This window comes from Ahaetulla prasina, chromosome 2, assembly GCF_028640845.1.
Source record: "Ahaetulla prasina isolate Xishuangbanna chromosome 2, ASM2864084v1, whole genome shotgun sequence".
In the NCBI taxonomy this organism is placed as follows: domain Eukaryota; kingdom Metazoa; phylum Chordata; class Lepidosauria; order Squamata; family Colubridae; genus Ahaetulla; species Ahaetulla prasina.
In genome coordinates, this window is record NC_080540.1 from 23,912,368 (window position 1) to 23,936,644 (window position 24,277).

The following is a 24,277-nucleotide window of genomic DNA, read 5'->3' on the forward strand; positions in this document are numbered from 1 at the left end:
AAGCCCAGTTTCCTTCTGGATCAATTGATCTAACATCCACTTATCCAGCCAGCCAGCCAGTCAACCATCATCAAAATATTCTTCCTTCTCAGTCAATTCATCCATCCATAATCAAAAGACAGTGTCTTGAGACAATTAACTGGCAGGTGAGCCTTGGAAAACCCACCAGTAAGTGATACTAACCCTTCCTGGCAGTGGAAATCTGAACCGGTTTGCTACTGGTTCATTGGCCGCGTATGCTGCAAACATACATATGCGCACTACGGGCCAAAAGGAGGCTTGGGAAGGTAAGTAGAACAATGGGGTGGGAATCAGCTGTGCTACACAATTTAACTTTGCTAGAAAGCAGGATTTCCTGCTTTCTAGCAAAGCTAAATCTTGCGGCACAGCTGATCATTGGAAATACCGGTTCAAAGGAACCAGTAGCTTTTTAAACTACCGGTTTGCCCGAACTGGTAGCTAACTACCGGTTTTCCTGAACTGGTAGCTTTTTTTAAACTACCGGTTTGCCTGAACTGGTAGTTTTTATCACTACTGGTTTGCCCAAATCAGAGCAAACGAGTAGCAAACCCTGCTTCCTGGGTTTAAAGAAAGGAATGTGTCAGTCGGGGAAGGGATTCTTTGTAGTATTTTATGAAATGGCATATATTGTCCTAAGAAGGAGCAATCTTGTTCATTCTCAACACCTTCATGAAAGTGCTGGGAGAGCTCAACCAATGATCTGTGTGGTGTGCGATCAACATCCAGAGACTCTGCCCCTCTTTAGATTTCAAGGAAGTATATAGTATATAAATAAGAAAATGAAGAACATTTTCTGAGGAAAAGATTTCTTAGCCTTTGCAAAGCTGGATTGGTTGGCCATCCAAATGCAGGCACAAATCATAGATTTGCAAGCCAAACAGGGCCTTGGTTATGTGTTCTTTCAGAACAATTTTTACTTGGAGACATTTCTATAGGGCCAATCTCATGGGATTTTAATAATCTTAGCTGTTAATCTCTCCTTTTTCTTATCTATTATAAATGCAGCTTTTTAAAAATGATATTTTGCCAGTTTGACTATTTAAATATTTTTGAGGATCCTTGCACAAATCTAACTCAAAGAATTACGAAAAGAAGGGGCACCATGAAGAATTCTGTAAAACATTTTATACTGAAAAGCACGGAGAATAATTAGTAAAAAGACATTTGTTTTTAAAGTACAGGTCTTTTAAAAAGATCCTAAAAAGTATCTCCAACCAAAAGCAGAGGGCAAAATGGCAGAAGACAGTACAGGTAGTCCTCAACTTACAACAGTTTTAATGACTATTCAAAGTTACAACGCTAGCGACTGTTACAGCATTCCTGTGGCCACATGATTGAAATTTGGATGCTTGGCAACTGACTCATATTTATGACAGTTGCAGGGTCTCAGAATCATGTGATCACCTTTTGTGAACCTCTGACAAGCAAAGTCATTAGGGAAACCAGATTCACTTAACAACCATATTACAAACTTAACAACTGCAGTGATTCACTTAACACCTGTGGCAGGAAAGGTGGTAAAACGGGGCAAAGTTGACTTAACAAATCTTTCATTTAGCAACAAAAGTGTTGGGTTCAATTGTTGTCATAAGTCAAGGATACCTATAATATGTATATCAGCTGATTTCTTGAGGGAAAGGAAAAATACAAATCTAATAAATGAATGTTCTTCTCTTACCTGAATTGGATGTTCAGTCCTGGTTTCTGTTTCCCCAAAACAAAGAGTCGACTTCCTTCTATTCTCCCCTGTGGGAGAGACAGAATTACAAAAAGCATAATTTGTAAAATGGGAGGAAGAATGCTATAAAGGAGAAGACCCAGAGAAGATGAGAAAATTAGGATTTATCAGAGGAGAAGAAGGACCTTATATTACCTCCTGAGGTGTCCTGAATTGGATCTTCCTGAGGGATCCCCCTGAAAGACAGTTCTTGAGGGAGATTTGATGGATGCCTGTTTCTCTCAGGATCTCTGATCTCCATTGTGAAGGACTTGAAATAGGAGAAAAGAATTAATGGACATCACAAATCATGAAATGGTTTCTTTTCCAGCAAACTGCAAATCACTTGGTGTCAATAAATTAGGCTGGGAAGGAAGAAAGAAATGGCTGTGCAAAATCTTTCTTCTAGAATGGATAAGGGATATACAAAGATTAGTGAAGCATCTCCACATAAATTTCCAAATAGGTATAAAGGAATTTCAAATACATGTTTGAAATTTAAATATAAAAAAGGAACTTTTTACCATCTCTGCTGGACGTGTGACAGTGGGTATGAAAATAAAAGAAGAGATTTTTCTTTTAGGTTTAATAGACAAAGAGATTGAACAACAATCCCTAACTTTGCTGTTATATATGTTGAGATCAGCAAGGATGCTCTTGGCACAAAAGCAGATGGATATTTTAATAGTCACAATGGAGAAGTTGTTGGAAAATGTGATGGAACCAGCAGAGATGGAAAAATTAACTGCTTTAATTAAAGAAAAGCCGACACCCAACCTTGTTTCTACTTGGAAACCACTGCTGGATTTCGTTCTTGAGATGGAAAAAAATGAAACTTTGACTGAGTTTTATTAATTACATGTTTGTTTTTATAGAATTTGCTAGTACATATTAAATTTATAAAAGTAAAAAAAGTTGAGGCAGTAATATTTCCATTTTATGTGACTACTAAAAAAATGGCATGATTTTCTTTCTTGTTTTCCCTTTTCCTCTACACTTTTTTCTCTTTCCTTCCCACCTACCACTTCCTACTATACAAAGGATACAAAAATGTGAACATATTGTTTATTATATTCAACTTTTCCTGGAGTCCCAAGAGGAAATCCTCTCACCTGCAGTTCAACCTGCTCCTTCTTCTCTTCTGCCTGGCTCAGGAGGAAGCCTTCCACCAGGGCCACTGCCTGGGAGCTGGTCTCTGCTCCACACTCCCGCACCCAGCTCTCCATCTGCAGGGGCAGAAGGCTCAGGAATTTCTCTAGAACAACCAGGTCCAGCATCTGCGCTTTTGTGTGCTTGTCTGGTCTCAACCATCGACTACAAAAGTAGTGCAGTCGGCTGCAGAGTCCTCGGGGACCCTCATCCTCCTGATATTCGACGCGTCTGAAGTTCCAGGCATGAACTTGTGAAATGATGGTTTCTTCTTCCAGCATCTTCTGCCTAGTTCTTGCTGAGATCTCCCCGTGGATTCCAGACTGAGCACCGGAAGGGCCTTTTCCAGTTCCCCCACTTGCAAAAGGAAGGCTTGCCATTCTTTCTCTGTCCTATAACACAATTCTAAATTAGTGCAAGGAAAGTTGTGTATCTCCAAATGCTTTTTCATTCATAGCAATGTTCATCTAGCCATGGGAATACCGAAAAAGCCATTAAGTTCTCTTAGCCAAAGAAATAACATCTCTAAAGAAGATAAACAAGTGACCTTCATTTTGTGATTCTCATATAGAAAAAAGAATGTATTCAAACTGTCAGAAAATAGAGGATTGGACCATTCATCAACATTCATCCCTACTGAAGTATTTTCTGAACTGGAATGATGTGTTGACTCCCATCAAGAACGTTCAGGACATTTGACATTTTGGATCATTTCAATTTCTTTTTACTCAGAAGGAGAGGCTTTTTAAAAATGTAGCTCTACATTTACCTACAAGCAGGGTTCACCCAACATACAAAACCCAGAACAGGTTAAAAAAACATGAAACTTCAGTTCACATATAATGAACTGTCAGTCAATTGACCCTGGCTTAGGATGCCGGTTCAATACCTTCCTAAGACAAATTGAACTGCAGGGGATCCAAACCTACTTCAGTGTCACCCAGCACACAGTGAGAATGTAGGCATCATGTTTTGCCTCTCTTCCTTGCAAACGTATCTCTTATTTCCTGCTTGAGATCTGCCATGCAAGCTCTCCACCCGAACTAGGAGTTTCCCAGGAAATGAGGTGTGAAGGATTCTCCAGGTACCCCACTCCCCACTTTCCTCTCTGGAACTCTGCGTTTCCCTGTGCCTGTTATGAGAAGAATCAACCCCCCTCCCATCCTCCCCCAACACACATACACCTACCTTTTCCACCTCTGGATTGTTAAGACTTTCTTTCCGCCTTTCTAAACGCCTTCAAAGCTCAAAGGGTTAAAGTGTGAGAGAGTCTAGTATTCTAGAAAGGCAAAACTTAATGATGTCACTGCCTTCCCAACTTGTAACAGGGGCCCAAAACTGAAATGCCCCCCCTGGTGGATTTTCTGTGCACGGAAGGTGCTCATGCAAAGGGCGGAGAAATGGTGCATTTCCCATGTGGGGTGGGGGCAGGAGAGGGCTCCTTGATCGGGAAGCCTTCTCAATCCTACTGCTTTTGGCAATGTTATACTTATATTTAAAGTACCGGTATTAGAAAAAAGAATAAGTCAACCCAAACAAGAAGGAAAAACGAAAGTGACTGTACAATATACCCCAGCTTAGCTTTCCAAAGAATACAAATCTAATAAATTTCCTCGTCTTGCATGAGTTGGAATTTTGACCACTATTTCAGTTCTATCACAAGGATGAGTCAACTTCTCTCTACCCTTCCTTGTGAGGGAGATTCAGCAACAAAATTTTTGGGCTCAATCGAGGACTACCTAATATGTACATCAGCCGATTTCCTGAGGGAAAGGGAAATACTAATCTAGCTAGTGAATGCCCTTTTCAATGCTTTTCCAACTATAGCAATGTTCATCTAGCTAGGGGAATATGAGAACAAGCCATTAAGCTCTCTTTGCCAAAGTGATAACTTTGTCTCTACACAAAGATCAACAAATGTTCTCCATTTTTTGATTCTCTATAGAAAAGTGAATAAATCTAAAGAATTAGAAAGTAGTGGATTTGACCATTCAACAACACTCATCCCCATAGAAGGAGTTTTCTGAGATGGTAAATTGATGACTTCCACCTAGAATATTCAGTCAGTGTATTTGGCATTTAACAAATTATGAAAATTCAGTCCACATCAAATGAAATGCCAGTTGATTGACCCTAGTTTAGGATGCCCCATTTCTCTTTCTTCCTACACTCAGCCATGCAAGTTCACACCACAAGCCCTGAACACAAACAGGTCAACCAAATCGAGGGGCTCAGTTTACGTGAAACACGAAGGCCTAAAAGCATGCAGCTTAACATGACGATCTGATTCACTACCCTCCCATGACAAATTGAACTGTAGAGGCACCAAACCTAGTTTAGTGTCATCCGGCACATAATGAAAATGGAGGCATAATCTTTTGCATCTCTTCCTTGCTAATCTTTTCTGATTTCCTGCTTGAGATTGACCATGCAAGCTCACCCATTCCCCATTTTGTGGGTTTCAAATTTTTTTACTACTGGTTCTGTGGATATAGCTTGGTGGGTGTGGCTTGGTGGACATGGCAGGGGAAAGATACTGTAAAATCTCCATTCCCATCCCACTCCAGGGGAAGGATACTGCAAAATCCCCATTTCCTCCCAATCAGCTGGGACTCAGGAGGCAGAGAATAGATGGAGGCGGGACAAGTCAGAGGTGGTATTTACTGGTTCTCCGAACTACTAAAAAATGTCTGCTACCGGTTCTCCAGAATTGGTCAGAATCTGCTGAAACCCACCTCTGGTCTCCACTCCCAAGACACAAATAATTGTATCTGGATGTACACACAGTGTGCAGTTCTGGGGCAGCTGACCAACCAACTGGGTGAGTGGAAAGGTTCTTATATGGTTCTGTAACTTTGAAGTTTGGGATTTGTCCAATATGGGCTTTGGGTTCTGAAAGGGAGTTAGGTAATTCTTATTGCGGCTGATGGCTATGTCCTGGGCTAGATTTTTGGGTGAGGGGCTGCTTGCTCTAATCCTATCACTGTCAGGTTCCGGTAGAGAAATAAGGACTTCAAACACAATGCCGGTTTGCAGCTGTTCCTTTACTCCTCCTCGGGCACGAACTGACCATCACAAGCATAAGCCTTCAAGTGAATATCTTGTCAGAGCTGCGCGCTCAGTGGTCCCCACCACCTTTAAACTTGCTGCATTGCCCCACCCACATGCTGTTCTGTCCCCCCCACCGCAGTCCGGGAGGCACGAGAAATGACTCAATTAGCCGGCAATGGAGTCCACGGCAACTATCAGCTCTGGCAGCAACCCAGTGAGCGTCTGCCAAGGTTTTTCTGTTATCTTTCTTGATGCCGGCGTGTCAACCAGGAAGCCAGGAATAAACAGCACTTCAGCTCAAGTTCTCTCCAGGCAATTGGATTTGTTCGTCACAAAGCGGTATAGCAGTCCCTCCTGCTTTTATACCCTGTGGGGTGTGGCTCCGTGACTCAGCACTTTCTAGGCCTGCCCTACCCCTGCTTCTGTTGTTCCTGCCTCTCTTGTCTACGAAACCTGGGATCTAACCAGGACTGATTGTCCTCAGTTGGGTCTGGAAGCTTTTCCTGGGTGGGGGGAGATACAGGAGACAGAGGCCTCATCACCTCTTCCACCTGGCCTGCCTCTGGCTCCTGGAGCTGAGCCAGGGAAGCCGGCCCTGCAGAAGGGAGCCCTGATGGCCCTTCCCCCTCACTCTCTGAGTCACTCTCTGGCAGGGGGCCAGGCCCGGTGGGGGTGGGGGCTAACACACGCATATCCTCATTCCCTACTCCCACGTGACCCCATGATGCTTGTTGCACAGGCATGCCAGGCCGAATTTACTATTCTGCAGCTCTGCTGTGATTGTGTCGTCACAGCCGGCCGCTTCTCAGCTGTTCTGATGTCATCGCCTTTAAGGCAGACTTCTGTGGCTCCCTGCGCACTCGGTCCAGTCCTGGCCATGAATGCTGCCATTGCAGCTGCTTCCCGCTTCGCAGCTGCTTCTGAAAGGTGGGTGTCGGCGGCTGGCTTGTTTGTGGTTCCCGTGCTGCGTCCCCTGCCTGAATGGCAGCTCTGGGCCATCGGCGCGCTGGAGCTGACATGCGGCTCCCTACCATGGAGACAGCATCTGGAAGACAAAAGACTAGGGTGAGTTGACATGATGCGTGTGTCCCTCTCCCCCCCGGTTTAGTCGGATGCTTCCGGTGGATTTTGGCTACCAACCTAGAGGCCCTTACATTATCACTCCACACCCATGAGGCTTCTGAGAGGGGGTATTCTTTCAATAGGATGAGCTATTGCAGTCATCCCCTATGCCACCGGGCATCTAGTACTTTCTTCACCTCATAATGTATAGTGTCATTCCCTGCCCACCATGGTGGGTGGAGGTGGTTGAGTAGGTGGTCCCCGGAACTGGGACGATAGGCAGGACGGAACAAGCTGCAGTGGAACACCAGAGCTGACAATCACTCTGGTTTTGTTAGCTGTTGAAATTGCTGTAAGGGGATTCGAAATATCCTGTCATGAGTAGACTTCTGCAGGCAATATTTGCTTTGCTTATGAATGGAGCCATCTAGATAGCTGGCCTTATCTCCTTAAGTGCCTGCATCCCTTTGCAGTTAGCTTTTTGTTACAATGTTTTTGTTAAGTTCGGGAAGTAACGAGGCTGGAGACCAGGGTAGTGACAACAGCTCTTTAATATATGGTGAACCCAGCAACCAAGCTGGGGAAAAACAACCCTTTATATACTGTTTAACTGGCGGCTTCAACCAATCAGCAACGTGCTTGTTTCCCGCCAAAATATTTAAAGATACATAACACTCCTCCCCTCCCAGAAAACACTTTACCACTATTTACATATTATTTACATGTTATTTTTCGACGTAGTCACGCAAATAACCTGGGCGTCTCCTAATTCTTTCGGACCTGCGGTTCAGTCCTGGTGGTGTTTTGAGCTGGTCGGAGGGCTGTTTTCTCCTCCCAGCTCTTCCTCTAGGCCATCGGGCCCTGGATTACTTGCAGACTCTTTTCTTGGCCATCCGCCCTGGATTACTTTTGAATTTTCCTGCTGTTTCCATCGGGAACCTGATGGCGCCGCTGGACCTCCGGGACCTCAGCTAAGTCTTGCGCCTCCCGGTTATGGTCAGCTGTGGGTTCAAATAATGAGTGGTCATGATCTGTCTCATTTAGCTCGGGTTGTTCAGCTAGTCGCTTCCTTATCTGATCTATGTGGTGCCTCCATACTCGGTTGTCTTTAACTCAACCAAGTATGATTTTGGACCGTTGCTTTTATGATTTGCCCTGCTAGCCAACTTGGGCCATCCCCATAGTTGCGGGCCCACACTCGATCGCCTATGCCCATTTCTCTCGTTTTCTAGTTCCCTTGTAACCCTCTGGTGTGTAATGGGATTCAAACGTCAAGTGGGCACCGGAGTTTCCGTCCATCAATAATTCGGCTGGGCTTCTGCCTGTAGCAGTGCTTGGGGTTCTATGCTGAACGGCCAGAAAGAAATCTATCTTTGTTTGCCAGTCACCTGGCTTGAGCCTGGACAATGCCTCCTTAGCGCTCCGGACGGAACGCTCTGCAAGGCCATTCGACGCAGGGTGGAAAGGCGCAGAGAGGGCATGTCGGATGCCCTCCTCTGCCAAGTATTCCTCAAACTGGGCTGCCGTGAATTGCGGGCCGTTGTCGGATACCAGCGTGTCAGGCAACCCGTGGGTTGCGAATAGGTGGCGCAGGGCTGCGATTACTGCCTCGGCTGTCGTGGATTTCATGAGTATGATCTCCAACCATTTAGAGAAAGCGTCGACAACCACTAGGAAGGTTTGGCCGTGGAAAGGGCCAGCAAAATCAATGTGGATTCTCGACCAGGGCCCTTTGGGTTTGTCCCATTCCTGACTGGGGCCGTTGGGGTAGAGGTCTGGACTCTTGGCAAGCCTGGCATTTCCTACCCTCTCAGCAATCTCTGAGTCCATGAGTGGCCACCACACATAGCTTCTTGCTAGCCCCTTCATCCTTACGATCCTGGGTGACCCTCGTGGAGGAGGTCCAATACCTTCCCTCAATTTCTCCGGGATTACCACTGATCACCCCATAGCAGGCACCCCTTGAGCCGAGAGCTCCTCACGTTTTACAAATTCCTTAAACCGTTCGCCCGGCAGGGCCACCCTCTTGTACCCAACCGAGTACAGTCCTTAGCATAATGTCCCGGTATGATGCCGAGCCACTTCCTTAGATGTGACTGGGCCAGAGTCAAAGTCAATCAGCAGGATGGGCGTCCCGGAGTGGGGTCTTGATCGCCCTGGCAGTGGGCATCTGCTTAGCATCCGCATGCCCCACTTCTTTTCCCGGTCGATGCTGCAGCTTGTAGAATAAGCGGCTAAGAAAATAGTCCATCGGGTCAATCGTGGCGAAAGTGCCACAGGCGTTGGTCGCCTGCCAGTATTCCTAACAGCGGTCTGTGGTCAGTCACAATTTCAAAGTCTCGCCTAAAAACATATTCGTGAAATTTTTTACCCTGACACAATTGCTAGCGCTTCCTTATCTAACTGGCTATAGTTCCTCTCTGTGGAGGACATCGCTCTGGAGTAGAAGGCTATAGGGGCTTCTGTGCCGTTTGAAGTCTGTGGCTGAGCACAGCCCCCACCCGTAAGGGGAGGCATCGCAAACCAGCACTAAGGGCAATGAGCTATGATATTGGATGAGCAGGCTATCGCCGAGAGCAGGTTTTTACTGCTCGAAGCCCTACTTTCCGACTTTCCCCAAGACCAAACAGTATTTTTCCTAGAAGCTTATGCAGCGGTTCAGCAACGGTCGCTTTGTTTTTTAAAAAAACCGCGTAAAAATTCACTAGCCCCAGGAATGCCTGTAGCTCTGTTTTGTTTTTGGGCGCTGGAGCCTTTCTAATTGCCTTGACCTTGCTCTCAGTGGGGTGAATTCCTTTCTTGTCTATTCGGTAGCCCAAGAATTCGACGGATTCTACCCCTATCTGGCATTTGTTCACTTTAACCTTTAGTCCGGCTGACCGGAAAATGCCCAGAACCTTTCTCAGACGCTCCCCCAATTCTTCTATGTTTTCGGCTGATATCAATACATCATCGAAGTAGGGAACTACCCCTGGGAGCCCTTGCAGAAGTTGTTCCATTAAGTTTTGGAACAGCCCCGGTGCCACACTCACCCCAAATTGTAATCGGGTACACTTGAATGCACCCCTGTAAGTTACAATCGTTTGGGCTTCGGCTGTGTTGGCGTCTACGGGCAGTTGCTGGTAGGCTTGGGCCAAGTCTAACTTTGCAAAGACTTGCCCTTGCCCCAAAGAGTGCAGCAAGTGTTGCACCACGGGAACCGGGTAAGCGCTTTTCTGTAAGGCTTTGTTTAGCGTCGCCTTGTAGTCAGCGCAGATTCTAATTGACCCATCTGGTTTTACTGGGGTGACGATTGGCGTCTCCCACTTTGCGTGATCGACTGGCACCAAAATCCCCTGATTTATGAGCTTATCTAGCTCCTTGTCAATTTTAGGTTTGAGGGCAAAAGGGACTCTCCTTGCCTTTAACCTAATGGGGGCTACCTGGGGGTCTAAGTTGAAGGAAATAGGGGTCCCCTTGTACTTGCCCAGGCAGTCCTTGAAGACATCTTCGAACTCATTCATGAGTATGTCTTTCAGGTTACAGTCACTTCTGTAGATGCCAGTCACGCCCATGCCCAGTGCGCGAAACCAGTCTAGTCCCAACAAACTAGGCAGGGTCCCTTCGACGATCGTGATGGGCAGGGTCTTCTTGTGTGGTCCGTACTCGACTCGGACAGAGGTGGTCCTCGAACAGGATTCGATTCCCTTGGTAGTGGTGGACTCGTAGCCGTTGTGTTTGCAGGTGGCGCTTCGTGACTGATGGCAGTGACTTCGCCAAAGTGTCCCAGGACATGATGGTGATTGCTGACCTGGTGTCCACTTCGAGTCGGCACCGTACTCCTTCTATTTTGGGTTTGGTGAAGATCTTCTTCTCCACTCGGGTTGAGGCGCGCCTATGACCACAGTCGTTTGGTTGAATCGCGCCTTTTTGTTTGAGCCAATCGCGGGTCGCCTTGCCGATCCAGCTCTGATTGGCCGATTTGAATTTTCGGCGGGAAGGTTGGGAGCTCGACAGACTTGAGCTAGGTGCCCTTTCTTCTCGCACCGCCGACATGTTGCGTCCTTAAACTTGCAGCGTTGGCGCTGGTGTTGACCTCCAACTTCCGCATTCGTCCCGGTCCTCTTTCCGTTTCTCGGTTCGGCAGACCCTTCCTCATCCTCTCCGTCGGATTCGGTCTGGATCTCTTCTTGGTGCACGGGTTGACTTTGTGCTCGCCTTTGGTGTGAGAGGCTTTGCAGTGTCTCCGCCGCTTGGGTGGACATTTCATGCGCTCTGGCTTCGTCCAGGCGTTTGCCAGCGTCAGTCTCTTATTCAACATTAATCATTAACTTTCATTTGTTACTTATTCGGACCTGCCCAGCTACCACTTCCTTCCTTAACAAACCTTCCTCCTCCCTTCTCTACTTTCTTCTACTTTCTTCATCCTTCCTCTCCTTCGCTTTTCTTTTCCCTACTCTTCTCTTCCACCCTTTCTAACCTCTCTCTTTCCCTTTCTTCTTCCTCTCCTTCCCTTTTCTACCTCTCTCTTTCCTACCTGCTTTCTTCCTTCACTCCCTCCTCTCCTCTCCATTCCTTCTGAAATGGCAGCTGAGCAGCCCCGCTTTCATTTCAGATTATTTCTATTTCTTAATTACATATCTTCAATCATTCCTTTACATTGATCCTTCATCTCCCCTCCCCTCCCCTCCCACCCCGAGACTTCCCAGAACAAAGTACAGGGTATAAAATTAACAATCATAAATTAAAATACAACATAAGTCAAGACCTTAACTCCCTTCCAAAACAAAAAACATTCTTCTTCCAGTCCATTATATATCAGTCCATTCCACTCCTAAAATCTTCAGAATCTTCCAATTAAGTTAGTATTTTCAGTTCATCAATAAAATATCTCCATCAATTAAGACCAAATATATATCCAATCTTCATCGATCAAGACCAAAACGATATTCCATCTTCCAGTATTCATCAAAAATTCTTCTATAATATACCTTTCTTCCTTAACAGTGTCCCAAACATAATTCATATTTCCAGCTTAAATTCTTAAATTTTATCCAATCTCCAAAAGTAAACTTTATTTTATCTTCTCATATCTTTAATATCACTTACCTAAATCAAATAACATTGCTAATATTAATATTTCTTCAATTTACCTTACAATTAAACCCTATATATATATATATATAAAAAGATACCATCAAAATCACATCTTAAACATTCTCCTTCTCCTTGTCTTTTATCTTACACATTTCCTTACACATTTTCAATCTCCCAAAATATCACTTACATAAATCAAATAACATTACAAATATTAATATTTCTTCAATTTACCTTACATCTAACAAATAACATTATTAAAATTATAACTTATATCCAAAATATATCAATTATAACAATTAGATTCTATTTAACCAAATACCAACATTACATCCATAAATTTTTCTATCTGTCCTCCAAAAGTTAAACAATATTCCATCTTCCCATTCCTTTATACCTCACATATATCAAATAGTGATATACCCAAAATAAGTCAGTTGTAAAAATTAAACCCTATGTATATATATTAAAAAAAGAAAATACCATCAAAATCACCTTAAGCATTCTCCTTCCCCTTGTCTTCTATCTTACACATTTCCTTACACATTTCCTTACACATTTTCCTCCATCTGCTCACCCAATCAGCTTAACATCTAACAATAAAGACTTTCCAATCCTTAATATATTGGTGTAAAAATCTCTTGTTTAAAAACTTTTTAAGAAAAGATAAGCCTCCAAAAGTTCCTATTAAAAAAAAAAGAAAAAAGAAGAGAATAAAAAAAAAGATCCATATTTAAAATAAAGAAGTTTGCAAGATTTTAATAGTTAGTTCTGTTTGCTTAAGAGCCATTCATAAACTGTAAAATCTACCAAAAGAGAAAAAGAAAAATTTCAATAAACTTTTCTTCTTGAACATTGTGATAAAGAAAAAGGTAAAAAGAGAAAAAAATCATTAACAGTTCTTGTTCATTTCATTTTAAAAAGTAGCTTGTTATGCTCTTCTTCTTTATAGCTTCGCTTTCCTTTGTATATTGCAAACGCCATTTTAAATCCACTCAAGTTGAGAGTTAGTTCAAAGGAAAGCTATTTAAGAGCTGAAGTTAAGATTTATTACTTGCAAATTCTCTATTAAAAAAAAAAAAAAAGTTTCCGTATTTAAAATGAAAAAGTTTGCAAGATTTTAATAGTTAGTTCTGTTTGCTTAAGAGCCATTCATAAACTGTAAAATCTACCAAAAGAGAAAAAGAAAAATTTCAGTAAACTTTTCTTCTTAAACATTGTGATAAAGAAAAAGGTAAAAGGAGAAAAAAAATCATTAACAGTTCTTGTAAAAGTAGCTTGTTATATTCTTCTTCTTTATAGTTTCGTTTTCCTTTGTTTATTGCAAACGCCATTTTAAATCCACTCAAGTTGAAAGTTAGTTCAAAGGAAAGCTATTTATGAGCTGAAGTTAAGATTTATTACTTGCAAATTCTTGCTAGTCCTCCTGCTTTGCTCTGTCTGTGTTGAATTCTCTTTAGGAATAAATCTTGACACAGAGATGGTCGCGGCTTCTCGTTCTGTATAAACAGAAGCACCCTGGGCACGGAGCTTCGTCAGGCTAAAGGGGAGCTCTCACCCTTCGATCCCCTGGTTAAATTCCAGGGGATCCCGGGGAGCTCTACCCAAATCCTGACCACTCTTCCCTCCCCCTTCATCCGGGGGAGGGAATCCCAAACCGTTTGACAGCCCATGTACGCTGTCAGGGACGGTTTGACGAAACCCAGGGCAGACGATCCCAAAGGAACGTCCGCGGAGCCTGCGTTGCCACCGGAAGTCCCTTTGGGTGTATTTCTTGTCGCAAGCTCCATGGTAGGTTACAAACACAAAAGATGGCTGATCTTCCAGACGACAGACTCAATACAAATCCTCCTTTCACAAACGTTGGCCTTGATATCTTTGGCCCCTGGTCTGTGACCACGCATCACACTAGATGGTGTTAAGCAAATAATAAGAGGTGGGCAGCCCTATTCACCAGTATGGCCATTAGAGCTGCCTACTCTGAAGTTATTAAGTATGGACACTTCTAGCTTCATAAATGCCCTCAGATGTTTTATTGCTATCCGAGGCCCTTTAAATACATTCGTTTAGACAGAGGCACCAAATTTTAGGGGGCAGCAAAAGAACTCCATGTTTCTTTGAATATCGACACCAACAGTGTAGAAATATCTAAGTGACCAAAGTTGCATATGGAGTTTAAACCCACCTCACTCTTCATGGCCAAACAACATCTGGTGGTTTTTGCAGCCATCAAGTTGTTTTTGTTTTTCCAGCTCCTGGGCTTGAGAACTGGAGTGCTAGAATTGCTTCTGCAAGTATTTTAAAATATTCTTTTTTGTGACTCTATAGTACTGTACTGCTTGTTTGTAAGCACTTTGGGAACTGCTCTGCTCCTTTTTAAGAACTGTAGCTGAAGCTGATGAGCAGCAAGTGGATTTTTTAAAAATTGAGAACGGAGCTACTTGGAGGCAGTTTAGTTCCTCCTTCAGCTGCACTGGAATCAGCTGATTGGTGGTGGAAACAACTGGTCAGCGACAGGTAGGAAGTAAGTCAGATCTTCATTCATTTAACAAGCCATTTGATTCAATTAATGAATTTGATTTTTAAAATGTGTAAAATTGAATCTGATTCATTTGACACATTTTTTGCGGTACAAACCTAATGGGGAGGCTCCATTAGGTTCGTACCTTGAGGAATACCTGTATTCCTGTTTTTCCAGTTTCACCCATCCTGTTCCTTTAATAAAGCATCCAGATCTACACACATGGTCTGTTTTATTGGAGGGTAGTTGGGTTTAGCAGCATGTCAAACTGCACAGAGAGTAACATCTAATGAGGACAGAACAGACCTTATGATTCTAGGAAAATTTCATCTTTGAGAGCGATGTATGCATGATACAGAATTTAGGATTTCTCCTAGACTCACTGGGGGGTCCTGCTCACCACTTTTTAGCTAATTGCAACATGATTCTTAACAGAAGTTAGGCTGCATGAAGGTGAAGAGGAAATCCCTCAGAAGCTACTCCTCTATGTTCAGGGAGGTACGTGAAACAAACCTGGGAGAGACATAAAACTACACAGCAGGACAAAAAAAAAAACTATGCAAGAACAAACTGCAGAAGTTTTTAAACCTTGGTTGAAACCTGAGTAAGCTTCTCAATATAACTGCAACTTTCAACTATTAATTTTCTTTGGTTATCATTTAATTAAATTACAGTCCTCCCATGGACTATCTTGCAATCTCCTTGTTTCTCTTATCCACTTTCTATCTTGTCTTCCCTTTCATCTCCTTTATTCATCCATGTTACGCATAATTCTTTTCTTTTTTTCCTAGATGATCATTCTTTACTGAATCTGCAGTAATTAATTTAATTTAATTAATTTAATTAATCGTTTCATAGTTCCCATCACCAATCTCTTTCCACTTATGACTGTATGACTATAACTTGTTGCTGGCAATCCTTATGATTTATATTGATATATTATCATCAATTGTGTTGTAAATGTTGTACCTTGATGAACGTATCTTTTCTTTTATGTACACTGAGAGCATATGCACCAAGACAAATTCCTTGTGTGTCCAATCACACTTGGCCAATAAAATTCTATTCTATTCTATTCTATTCTATTCTTGCTTGTGAGAGGTCTTATCCCTTCTGATTTACCTTTATGACCCAAAAATGCCTTTGAGAGGCAAGAAAGAACCTGGACCAGCCTGAGCAATGATACTGGGATTCATCAATCCACAGATTGTGAATAAACAGAGAAAAACGTTCCAATCACAAAACCTGAAGATTCCAATGGTTTGAAGAGATTCCTCTGTATATGAAGGTGACAATGCAAGGGGGGAAAAAAGAGATTTAGCTACAATTAGTGAAAGAAAGGATGTAGATGGAAAGAAAAAAGAGGTTAAAAAAGAACTGAGTTACCCTCGCTGCTCTTTTCGGTCTCTTTATTGGCCAGCTTGACCCAAAACTATTTGTCAGCCTCTGCCTATGATGCTTGCTTGCTATCGGCTGCCATTGTAACAGGAGGGAGGAGGCTTTGCTGGTATATGGGTGTTGGGGTGGGTGTGTCCTGCATGTGACAATTCCCTCATATCATGAGGCCTTTGACTGAATAACGTTCAATGTTTCTGCATAGATACTGGCTGACTCAGGTCTCTGTTCTACACTGAGGATGCAAATTTAATTAATCGTTTCATAGTTCCCATCACCAATCTCTTTCCACTTATGACTGTATGACTATAACTTGTTGCTGGCAATCCTTATGATTTATATTGATATATTATCATCAATTGTGTTGTAAATGTTGTACCTTGATGAACGTATCTTTTCTTTTATGTACACTGAGAGCATATGCACCAAGACAAATTCCTTGTGTGTCCAATCACACTTGGCCAATAAAATTCTATTCTATTCTATTCTATTCTATTCTATTCTATTCTTGCTTGTGAGAGGTCTTATCCCTTCTGATTTACCTTTATGACCCAAAAATGCCTTTGAGAGGCAAGAAAGAACCTGGACCAGCCTGAGCAATGATACTGGGATTCATCAATCCACAGATTGTGAATAAACAGAGAAAAACGTTCCAATCACAAGACCTGAAGATTCCAATGGTTTGAAGAGATTCCTCTGTATATGAAGGTGACAATGCAAGGGGGGGAAAAAGAGATTTAGCTACAATTAGTGAAAGAAAGGATGTAGATGGAAAGAAAAAAGAGGTTAAAAAAGAACTGAGTTACCCTTGCTGCTCTTTTCGGTCTCTTTATTGGCCAGCTTGACCCAAAACTATTTGTCAGCCTCTGCCTTTGATGCTTGCTTGCTATCGGCTGCCATTGTAACAGGAGGGAGGAGGCTTTGCTGGTATATGGGTGTTGGGGTGGGGGAAAGCGAGCTGGTGGAGATGTCTCAAGAACAGGGAGGAAATTTCTCAGAGGCTTCAAGCAGCTGTGAAAGGAACTGATAGCTGTCAAGGTCAACCGTTCGGGCATGCCAGAGAGATGGGTCCCCTCTGAAGAAGAGCCCCACATGACACCATGGGGAGATGTGGATTGGACACGGAACTGGGAGGGATTTGGGATTGCTTTCAATATCTAATGTTCACGCCTATTGCCTCAGACCTTGTTTTTCTTTTGTTGCATTCAGTTCATACTCAGTAAAAGTACCTTTCTCTATAAATATGGAGTTGGGGTGGGGGAAAGCGAGCTGGTGGAGATGTCTCAAGAACAGGGAGGAAATTTCTCAGAGGCTTCAAGCAGCTGTGAAAGGAACTGATAGCTGTCAAGGTCAACCGTTCGGGCATGCCAGAGAGATGGGTCCCCTCTGAAGAAGAGCCCCACATGACACCATGGGGAGATGTGGATTGGACACGGAACTGGGAGGGATTTGGGATTGCTTTCAATATCTAATGTTCACGCCTATTGCCTCAGACCTTGTTTTTCTTTTGTTGCATTCAGTTCATACTCAGTAAAAGTACCTTTCTCTATAAATATGGAGTTGGGGTGGGGAAAGCGAGCTGGTGGAGATGTCTCAAGAACAGGAGGAAATTTCTCAGAGGCTTCAAGCAGCTGTGAAAGGAACTGATAGCTGTCAAGGTCAACCGTTCGGGCATGCCAGAGAGATGGGTCCCCTCTGAAGAAGAGCCCCACATGACACCATGGGGAGATGTGGATTGGACACGGAACTGGGAGGGATTTGGGATTGCTTTCAATATCTAATGTTCACGCCTATTGCCTCAGACCTTGTTTTTCTTTTGTTGCATTCAGTTCATACTCAGTAAAAGTACCTTTCTCTATAAATATGGAGTTGGGGTGGGGGAAAGCGAGCTGGTGGAGATGTCTCAAGAACAGGGAGGAAATTTCTCAGAGGCTTCAAGCAGCTGTGAAAGGAACTGATAGCTGTCAAGGTCAACCGTTCGGGCATGCCAGAGAGATGGGTCCCCTCTGAAGAAGACACCATGGGGAGATGTGGATTGGACACGGAACTGGGAGGGATTTGGGATTGCTTTCAATATCTAATGTTCACGCCTATTGCCTCAGACCTTGTTTTTCTTTTGTTGCATTCAGTTCATACTCAGTAAAAGTACCTTTCTCTATAAATATGGAGTTGGGGTGGGGAAAGCGAGCTGGTGGAGATGTCTCAAGAACAGGGAGGAAATTTCTCAGAGGCTTCAAGCAGCTGTGAAAGGAACTGATAGCTGTCAAGGTCAACCGTTCGGGCATGCCAGAGAGATGGGTCCCCTCTGAAGAAGAGCCCCACATGACACCATGGGGAGATGTGGATTGGACACGGAACTGGGAGGATTTGGGATTGCTTTCAATATCTAATGTTCACGCCTATTGCCTCAGACCTTGTTTTTCTTTTGTTGCATTCAGTTCATACTCAGTAAAAGTACCTTTCTCTATAAATATGGAGTTGGGGTGGGGAAAGCGAGCTGGTGGAGATGTCTCAAGAACAGGGAGGAAATTTCTCAGAGGCTTCAAGCAGCTGTGAAAGGAACTGATAGCTGTCAAGGTCAACCGTTCGGGCATGCCAGAGAGATGGGTCCCCTCTGAAGAAGAGCCCCACATGACACCATGGGGAGATGTGGATTGGACACGGAACTGGGAGGGATTTGGGATTGCTTTCAATATCTAATGTTCACGCCTATTGCCTCAGACCTTGTTTTTCTTTTGTTGCATTCAGTTCATACTCAGTAAAAGTACCTTTCTCTATAAATATGGAGTTGGGGTGGGGAAAGCGAGCTGGTGGAGATGTCTCAAGAACAGGGAGGAAATTTCTCAGAGGCTTCAAGCAGCTGTGAAAGGAACTGATAGCTGTCAAGGTCAACCGTTCGGGCATGCCAGAGAGATGGGTCCCCTCTGAAGAAGACACCATGGGGAGATGTGGATTGGACACGGAACTGGGAGGGATTTGGGATTGCTTTCAATATCTAATGTTCACGCCTATTGCCTCAGACCTTGTTTTTCTTTTGTTGCATTCAGTTCATACTCAGTAAAAGTACCTTTCTCTATAAATATGGAGTTGGGGTGGGTGTGTCCTGCATGTGACAATTCCCTCATATCATGAGGCCTTTGACTGAATAACGTTCAATGTTTCTGCATAGATACTGGCTGACTCAGGTCTCTGTTCCACACTCCACGCATTTATATGGCTTTTCCCCTATATGAATCCTTTGATGGGATGTAAGATCATTGCTTGTACTGAAGCCCTTTCCACACTCCATGCATTGATATGGTTTCTCTCCTGTGTGGATCCTTTCATGGTGTGTAAGGGAACTGCTTGTACTGAAGCCCTTTCCACACTCCATGCATTGATGTGGTTTCTCTCCTGTGTGGATCCTTTGATGGCGTGTAAGGGAACTCCTTGCACGGAAGTCGTTTCCACACTCCATGCATTTATATGGTTTTTCCCCAGTGTGGATCCTTTGATGGAATGTAAGTTTACTGCTTATTCTGAAGTCCTTTCCACACTCCATGCATTTATATGGCTTCTCCCCAGTGTGGATCCTTTGATGGCATGTAAGGTAACTGCTTACTCTGAAGTCCTTTCCACACTCCATGCATTTATATGGTTTCTCCCCAGTGTGGATCCTTCGATGGGATGTAAGTTTACGGTTTGTTCTGAAGTCCTTTCCACACTCCATGCATTTATATGGCTTCTCCCCTGTGTGGATCCTTTGATGGGCAATAAGGATACCCTTTTGGCTAAAGCCCGTTCCACACTCCATACATTTATATGGCTTCTCCCCAGTGTGGATCCTTTGATGGCGTGTAAAATTATTGCGTAAACTGAAGCCCTTTCCACACTCCATGCATTTATATGGCTTCTCCCTTGTGTGGATCCTGTGATGGGATGTAAGTTCTTTGCTTAATCTGAAGCTTTTTCCACACTCCTTGCATTTATATGGCTTCTCCCTTGTGCATGTCCTTTTATTAACTATCTTGTTTCCATGTTCATTGCATTTATTTGACTTCTCTCCCATGTGAAAACTTTTCTGTGACTCAAGCGACCCATTTTCTTGAGAAAGTGTGAATATCCAACTGTAATTTTTCCTTTTGTTTTTGCATATATTGGCTCGTCCTTTGGCTTTTGATGGACAGGGTCCATTTACATCTAATGTGTCTTTGAAGAGTCTTACATCTTTTCCAATATATTTCTTCTTTAATTTTTCTTGTTGATCAATAAATTCCTGCATCTGAGCAACAATCGAAGATGAACTTCCCTTATTCCAGTTATTTGACAGGTTTCTCTCCTGCCTTTGGAATTCTGTTTGAATTGCAGGTTTCTTCATTACGTCTTCTTGTCGAAACACTTTGATTGGTTCTCCAGATTCTTTATTGTCAATCTCATTATCACCTTCAAAGGGAAAGAGAAATGAAAGTGAGAGAAAGGTTAGGGAAAAAGTTCACTCTGTCAGAAGTCATATTAATTGCCTTCAGGTATTGTGCCAAGTTCTAATATGTACTGCATATCTGTATCCTTATAATGGCATGATATAGTGTCTCTCCTGTGTGGATCCTTTCATGGTGTGTAAGGGAACTGCTTGTACTGAAGCCCTTTCCACACTCCATGCATTGATGTGGTTTCTCTTCTGTGTGGATCCTTTGATGGCGTGTAAGAGAACTGCTTGCACTGAAGTCCTTTCCACACTCCATGCATTTATATGGCTTCTCCCCTATATGAATCCTTTGATGGGATGTAAGATCATTTCTTGTACTGAAGTCCTTTCCACATTCCATGCATTGATATAGTTTCTCTCCTGTGTGGATCCGTTCATGGTGTGTAAGGGAACTGCTTACTCTGAAGTCCTTTCCACACTCCTTGCATTTATATGGCTTCTCCCTATATGAATCCTTTGATGGAATGTAAGTTTACTGCTTGTACTGAAGTCCTTTCCACACTCCATACATTTATATGGCTTCTCCCTATATGAATCCTTTGATGGCATGTAAGGTAACTGCTTACTCTGAAGTCCTTTCCACATTCCATGCATTTATATGGCTTCTCCCTATATGAATCCTTTGATGGAATGTAAGTTTACTGCTTGTACTGAAGTCCTTTCCACACTCCATGCATTGATATAGTGTCTCTCCTGTGTGGATCCTGTGATGGGATGTAAGTTTACTGCTTGTACTGAAGTCCTTTCCACACTCCTTGCATTTATATGGTTTCTCCCAGTGTGGATCCTTTGATGGCGTGTAAGGGAACTGCTTGTACTGAAGTCCTTTCCACACTCCATGCATTGATATAGTGTCTCTCCTGTGTGGATCCTTGATGGGATGTAAGTTCTTTGCTTAATCTGAAGCTCTTTCCACACTCCATGCATTGATATAGTGTCTCTCCTGTGTGGATCCTTTGATGGGATGTAAGATCATTGCTTGTACTGAAGTCCTTTCCACACTCCATGCATTGATATGGCTTCTCCCTATATGAATCCTTTGATGGGATGTAAGTTTACTGCTTCTTCTGAAGTCCTTTCCACACTCCATGCATTGATATGGTTTCTCTCCTGTGTGGATCCTTTCATGGTGTGTAAGGGAACTGCTTGTACTGAAGCCCTTTCCACACTCCATGCATTGATATGGTTTCTCTCCTGTGTGGATCCTTTCATGGTGTGTAAGGGAACTGCTTGTACTGAAGCCCTTTCCACACTCCATGCATTGATGTGGTTTCTCCCTGTGGATCCTTTGATGGCGTGTAAGAGAACTGCTTGCACTGAAGTCCTTTCCACACTCCATGCATTTATATGGCTTCTCCCCTATATGAATCCTTTGATGGGATGTAAGATCATTTCTTGTACTGAAGTCCTTTCCACATTCCATGCATTGATATAGTGTCTCTCCTGTGTGGATCCTTTCATGGTGTGTAAGGGAACTGCTTGTACTGAAGCCCTTTCCACACTCCATGCATTGATGTGGTTTCTCTCCTGTGTGGATCCTTTGATGGCGTGTAAGTTTACTGCTTATTCTGAAGTCCTTTCCACATTCCATGCATTTATATGGCTTCTCCCTGTGGATCCTTTGATGGCGTGTAAGAACTGCTTGCACTGAAGTCCTTTCCACATTCCATGCATTGATATGGTTTCTCCCTGTGTGGATCCTTTGATGGCGTGTAAGAACTGCTTGCACTGAAGTCCTTTCCACACTCCTTGCATTTATATGGCTTCTCCCTGTGGATCCTTTGATGGCATGTAAGGTAACTGCTTACTCTGAAGTCCTTTCCACATTCCATGCATTGATATGGTTTCTCCCAGTGTGGATCCTTTGATGGCGTGTAAGGGAACTGCTTGTACTGAAGCCCTTTCCACACTCCATACATTTATATGGCTTCTCCTGTGTGGATCCTTTGATGGCATGTAAGGTAACTGCTTACTCTGAAGTCCTTTCCACACTCCATGCATTGATATGGTTTCTCCCTGTGGATCCTTTGATGGCATGTAAGTTTACTGCTTGTACTGAAGCCCTTTCCACACTCCATGCATTTATATGGCTTCTCCCTGTGGATCCTTTGATGGGATGTAAGATCATTTCTTGTACTGAAGCCCTTTCCACACTCCATACATTTATATGGCTTCTCCCTTGTGCATGTCCTTTTATTAACTATCTTGTTTCCATGTTCATTGTTTTATTTTCATTACTAAATTCATCTCTCTACGGCTGTCAGGAGGGGAAAAAAAAGGCTCAGCCGTTTCCATCCCAAGTCAGCTACAGCCGCCCTCCCATCTACTGCTTGTGGCAAATGGGAGTGCGGCTGCGGCTTGGGTGGAAACACAGAGAAACACGCAATGAAGCAACTGCCTTTTCCTCTCCGACTTCTCTTAGCAAAGAGAAGGAAGAGGCACCAGCAGCAGTGGCAGGAAAGTGGCCGATCACAGCTGGCATGGTTCCCCGGGCTCCCTTCACATGGCTCACCTCAGCCCGCCAAACACACACACAAGGAGGTGTCCTTGGATTGGCTTCAGAGGCTGAGACTTTTTTTTTCTTTTCGCCCTCCTGCAGCCGCCTCAAGGGCTTTGCTGCACAGAGGACGCTTCCTCCACAGGCCTTCCGAGATTTGGGGAGGAAAGTGGAACGTGTTAAAGAAAAGTAAAAGGGAAGTGGGGTGGGAGAGAGAGAGAGAGAGAGAGAGGCGGACTCTTTTTTTTCATTCTCTCCTTGTTCCTCCTTCATGCCAAAAAAAACCAAAAACCCGATCTGATCTGGAGCCGAATGTCATTGAAAGTAATGCTGTCAGCCTGGAGCATTTCATTTCAATCTTTAACTGGGTGATGAATTGAACCTCCCCACCTAAAAGCAGATGAGACGTAGAGAGAGAGAGAGAAAGACAAAGACAAAGAAAAAAAGAAAGAAGACAGAAAGAAAGAAAGTAAGAAAGAAAGACAGAAAGAAAGAGGAAGGGGGAGAGAAAAAAAGAGAGAGAGGGAGAAAGAAAAAAGAGAAGAAAGAGAAAGGAAGATGAAGGAAGGGGGAGAGAAAGAAGAAGTAAGGCCCACAAACCCTGGCACTAGACGTGGCTTCAGAAGACACTTTGAAACAGGGCAGCAATCTAGGGCTGGAAGGGACCTTGGAGGCCATCTAGTCCAACCCAGCAGGAAACCTTATATCGTCTGGATTATTTTGGTGCCTCTAACAGAGAGGAAAATTGCCAGGAAGGAAAAGGAGTTTACTAGGACAAGGCTGCCATGCAGAGAAAGGCAGAGATAGTCCTTGACTTATGACCACAATTGAGCCCAAAATTTTGGTTGCTAAGCAAGAGCATTGTTAAGTGAGTTTCACCACATTTTATTCAATCCATGACCTCTCCGGGCTCTAACAGTCCTGTACAAGCTAGGGAAGAACATCTGAAGGTGTATGTAATGTTCTAAATGTACAGACGTTATAGTTAAATGTGTGGCAGAAAGTGGACTCTGGGTGTGTTTTTCCAAATGTAGTAAGTGAGGTTGAATGTGTATAGTTTTAGAAGAACTGTGTGTGTGTGTGTGTGTGTGTGTGTGTATACTACACATACAGCATATATAGTAGATAATATTTTTTTTTGTGTGCCTATATACACTCTATACCAGGGGTCTCCAACCTTGACAACTTTAAGACTTGTGGACTTCAATTCCCAGAGTTCCTCAGCCAGTTTGGCTGGGGAGTTGAAGTCCACAAGTCTTAAAGTTGCCAAGGTTGGAGACCCCTGCTCTATACTATGTAATATGTATGTATACATATGACATA

The 24,277-nt window shown here is 43.4% G+C and overlaps 1 protein-coding gene across 1 annotated transcript in view; it reads right to left on the reverse strand.

Annotated features, from left to right (window-relative positions):
• LOC131190418 (zinc finger protein 91-like) overlaps window positions 1-24,277 on the reverse strand; it is a 222,221-nt gene that overhangs the window by 17,223 nt on the left and 180,721 nt on the right. Inside the window, exons 8-12 of the mRNA XM_058167739.1 lie at window positions 19,191-20,414; window positions 6,799-6,983; window positions 2,851-3,279; window positions 1,895-2,009; window positions 1,700-1,767 (exon numbers count right to left, since the gene is read on the reverse strand). Of these exons, the coding sequence (XP_058023722.1) occupies window positions 1,700-1,767; window positions 1,895-2,009; window positions 2,851-3,279; window positions 6,799-6,983; window positions 19,191-20,414 (2,021 nt within the window). The remainder of the gene's footprint in view (window positions 1-1,699; window positions 1,768-1,894; window positions 2,010-2,850; window positions 3,280-6,798; window positions 6,984-19,190; window positions 20,415-24,277) is intronic.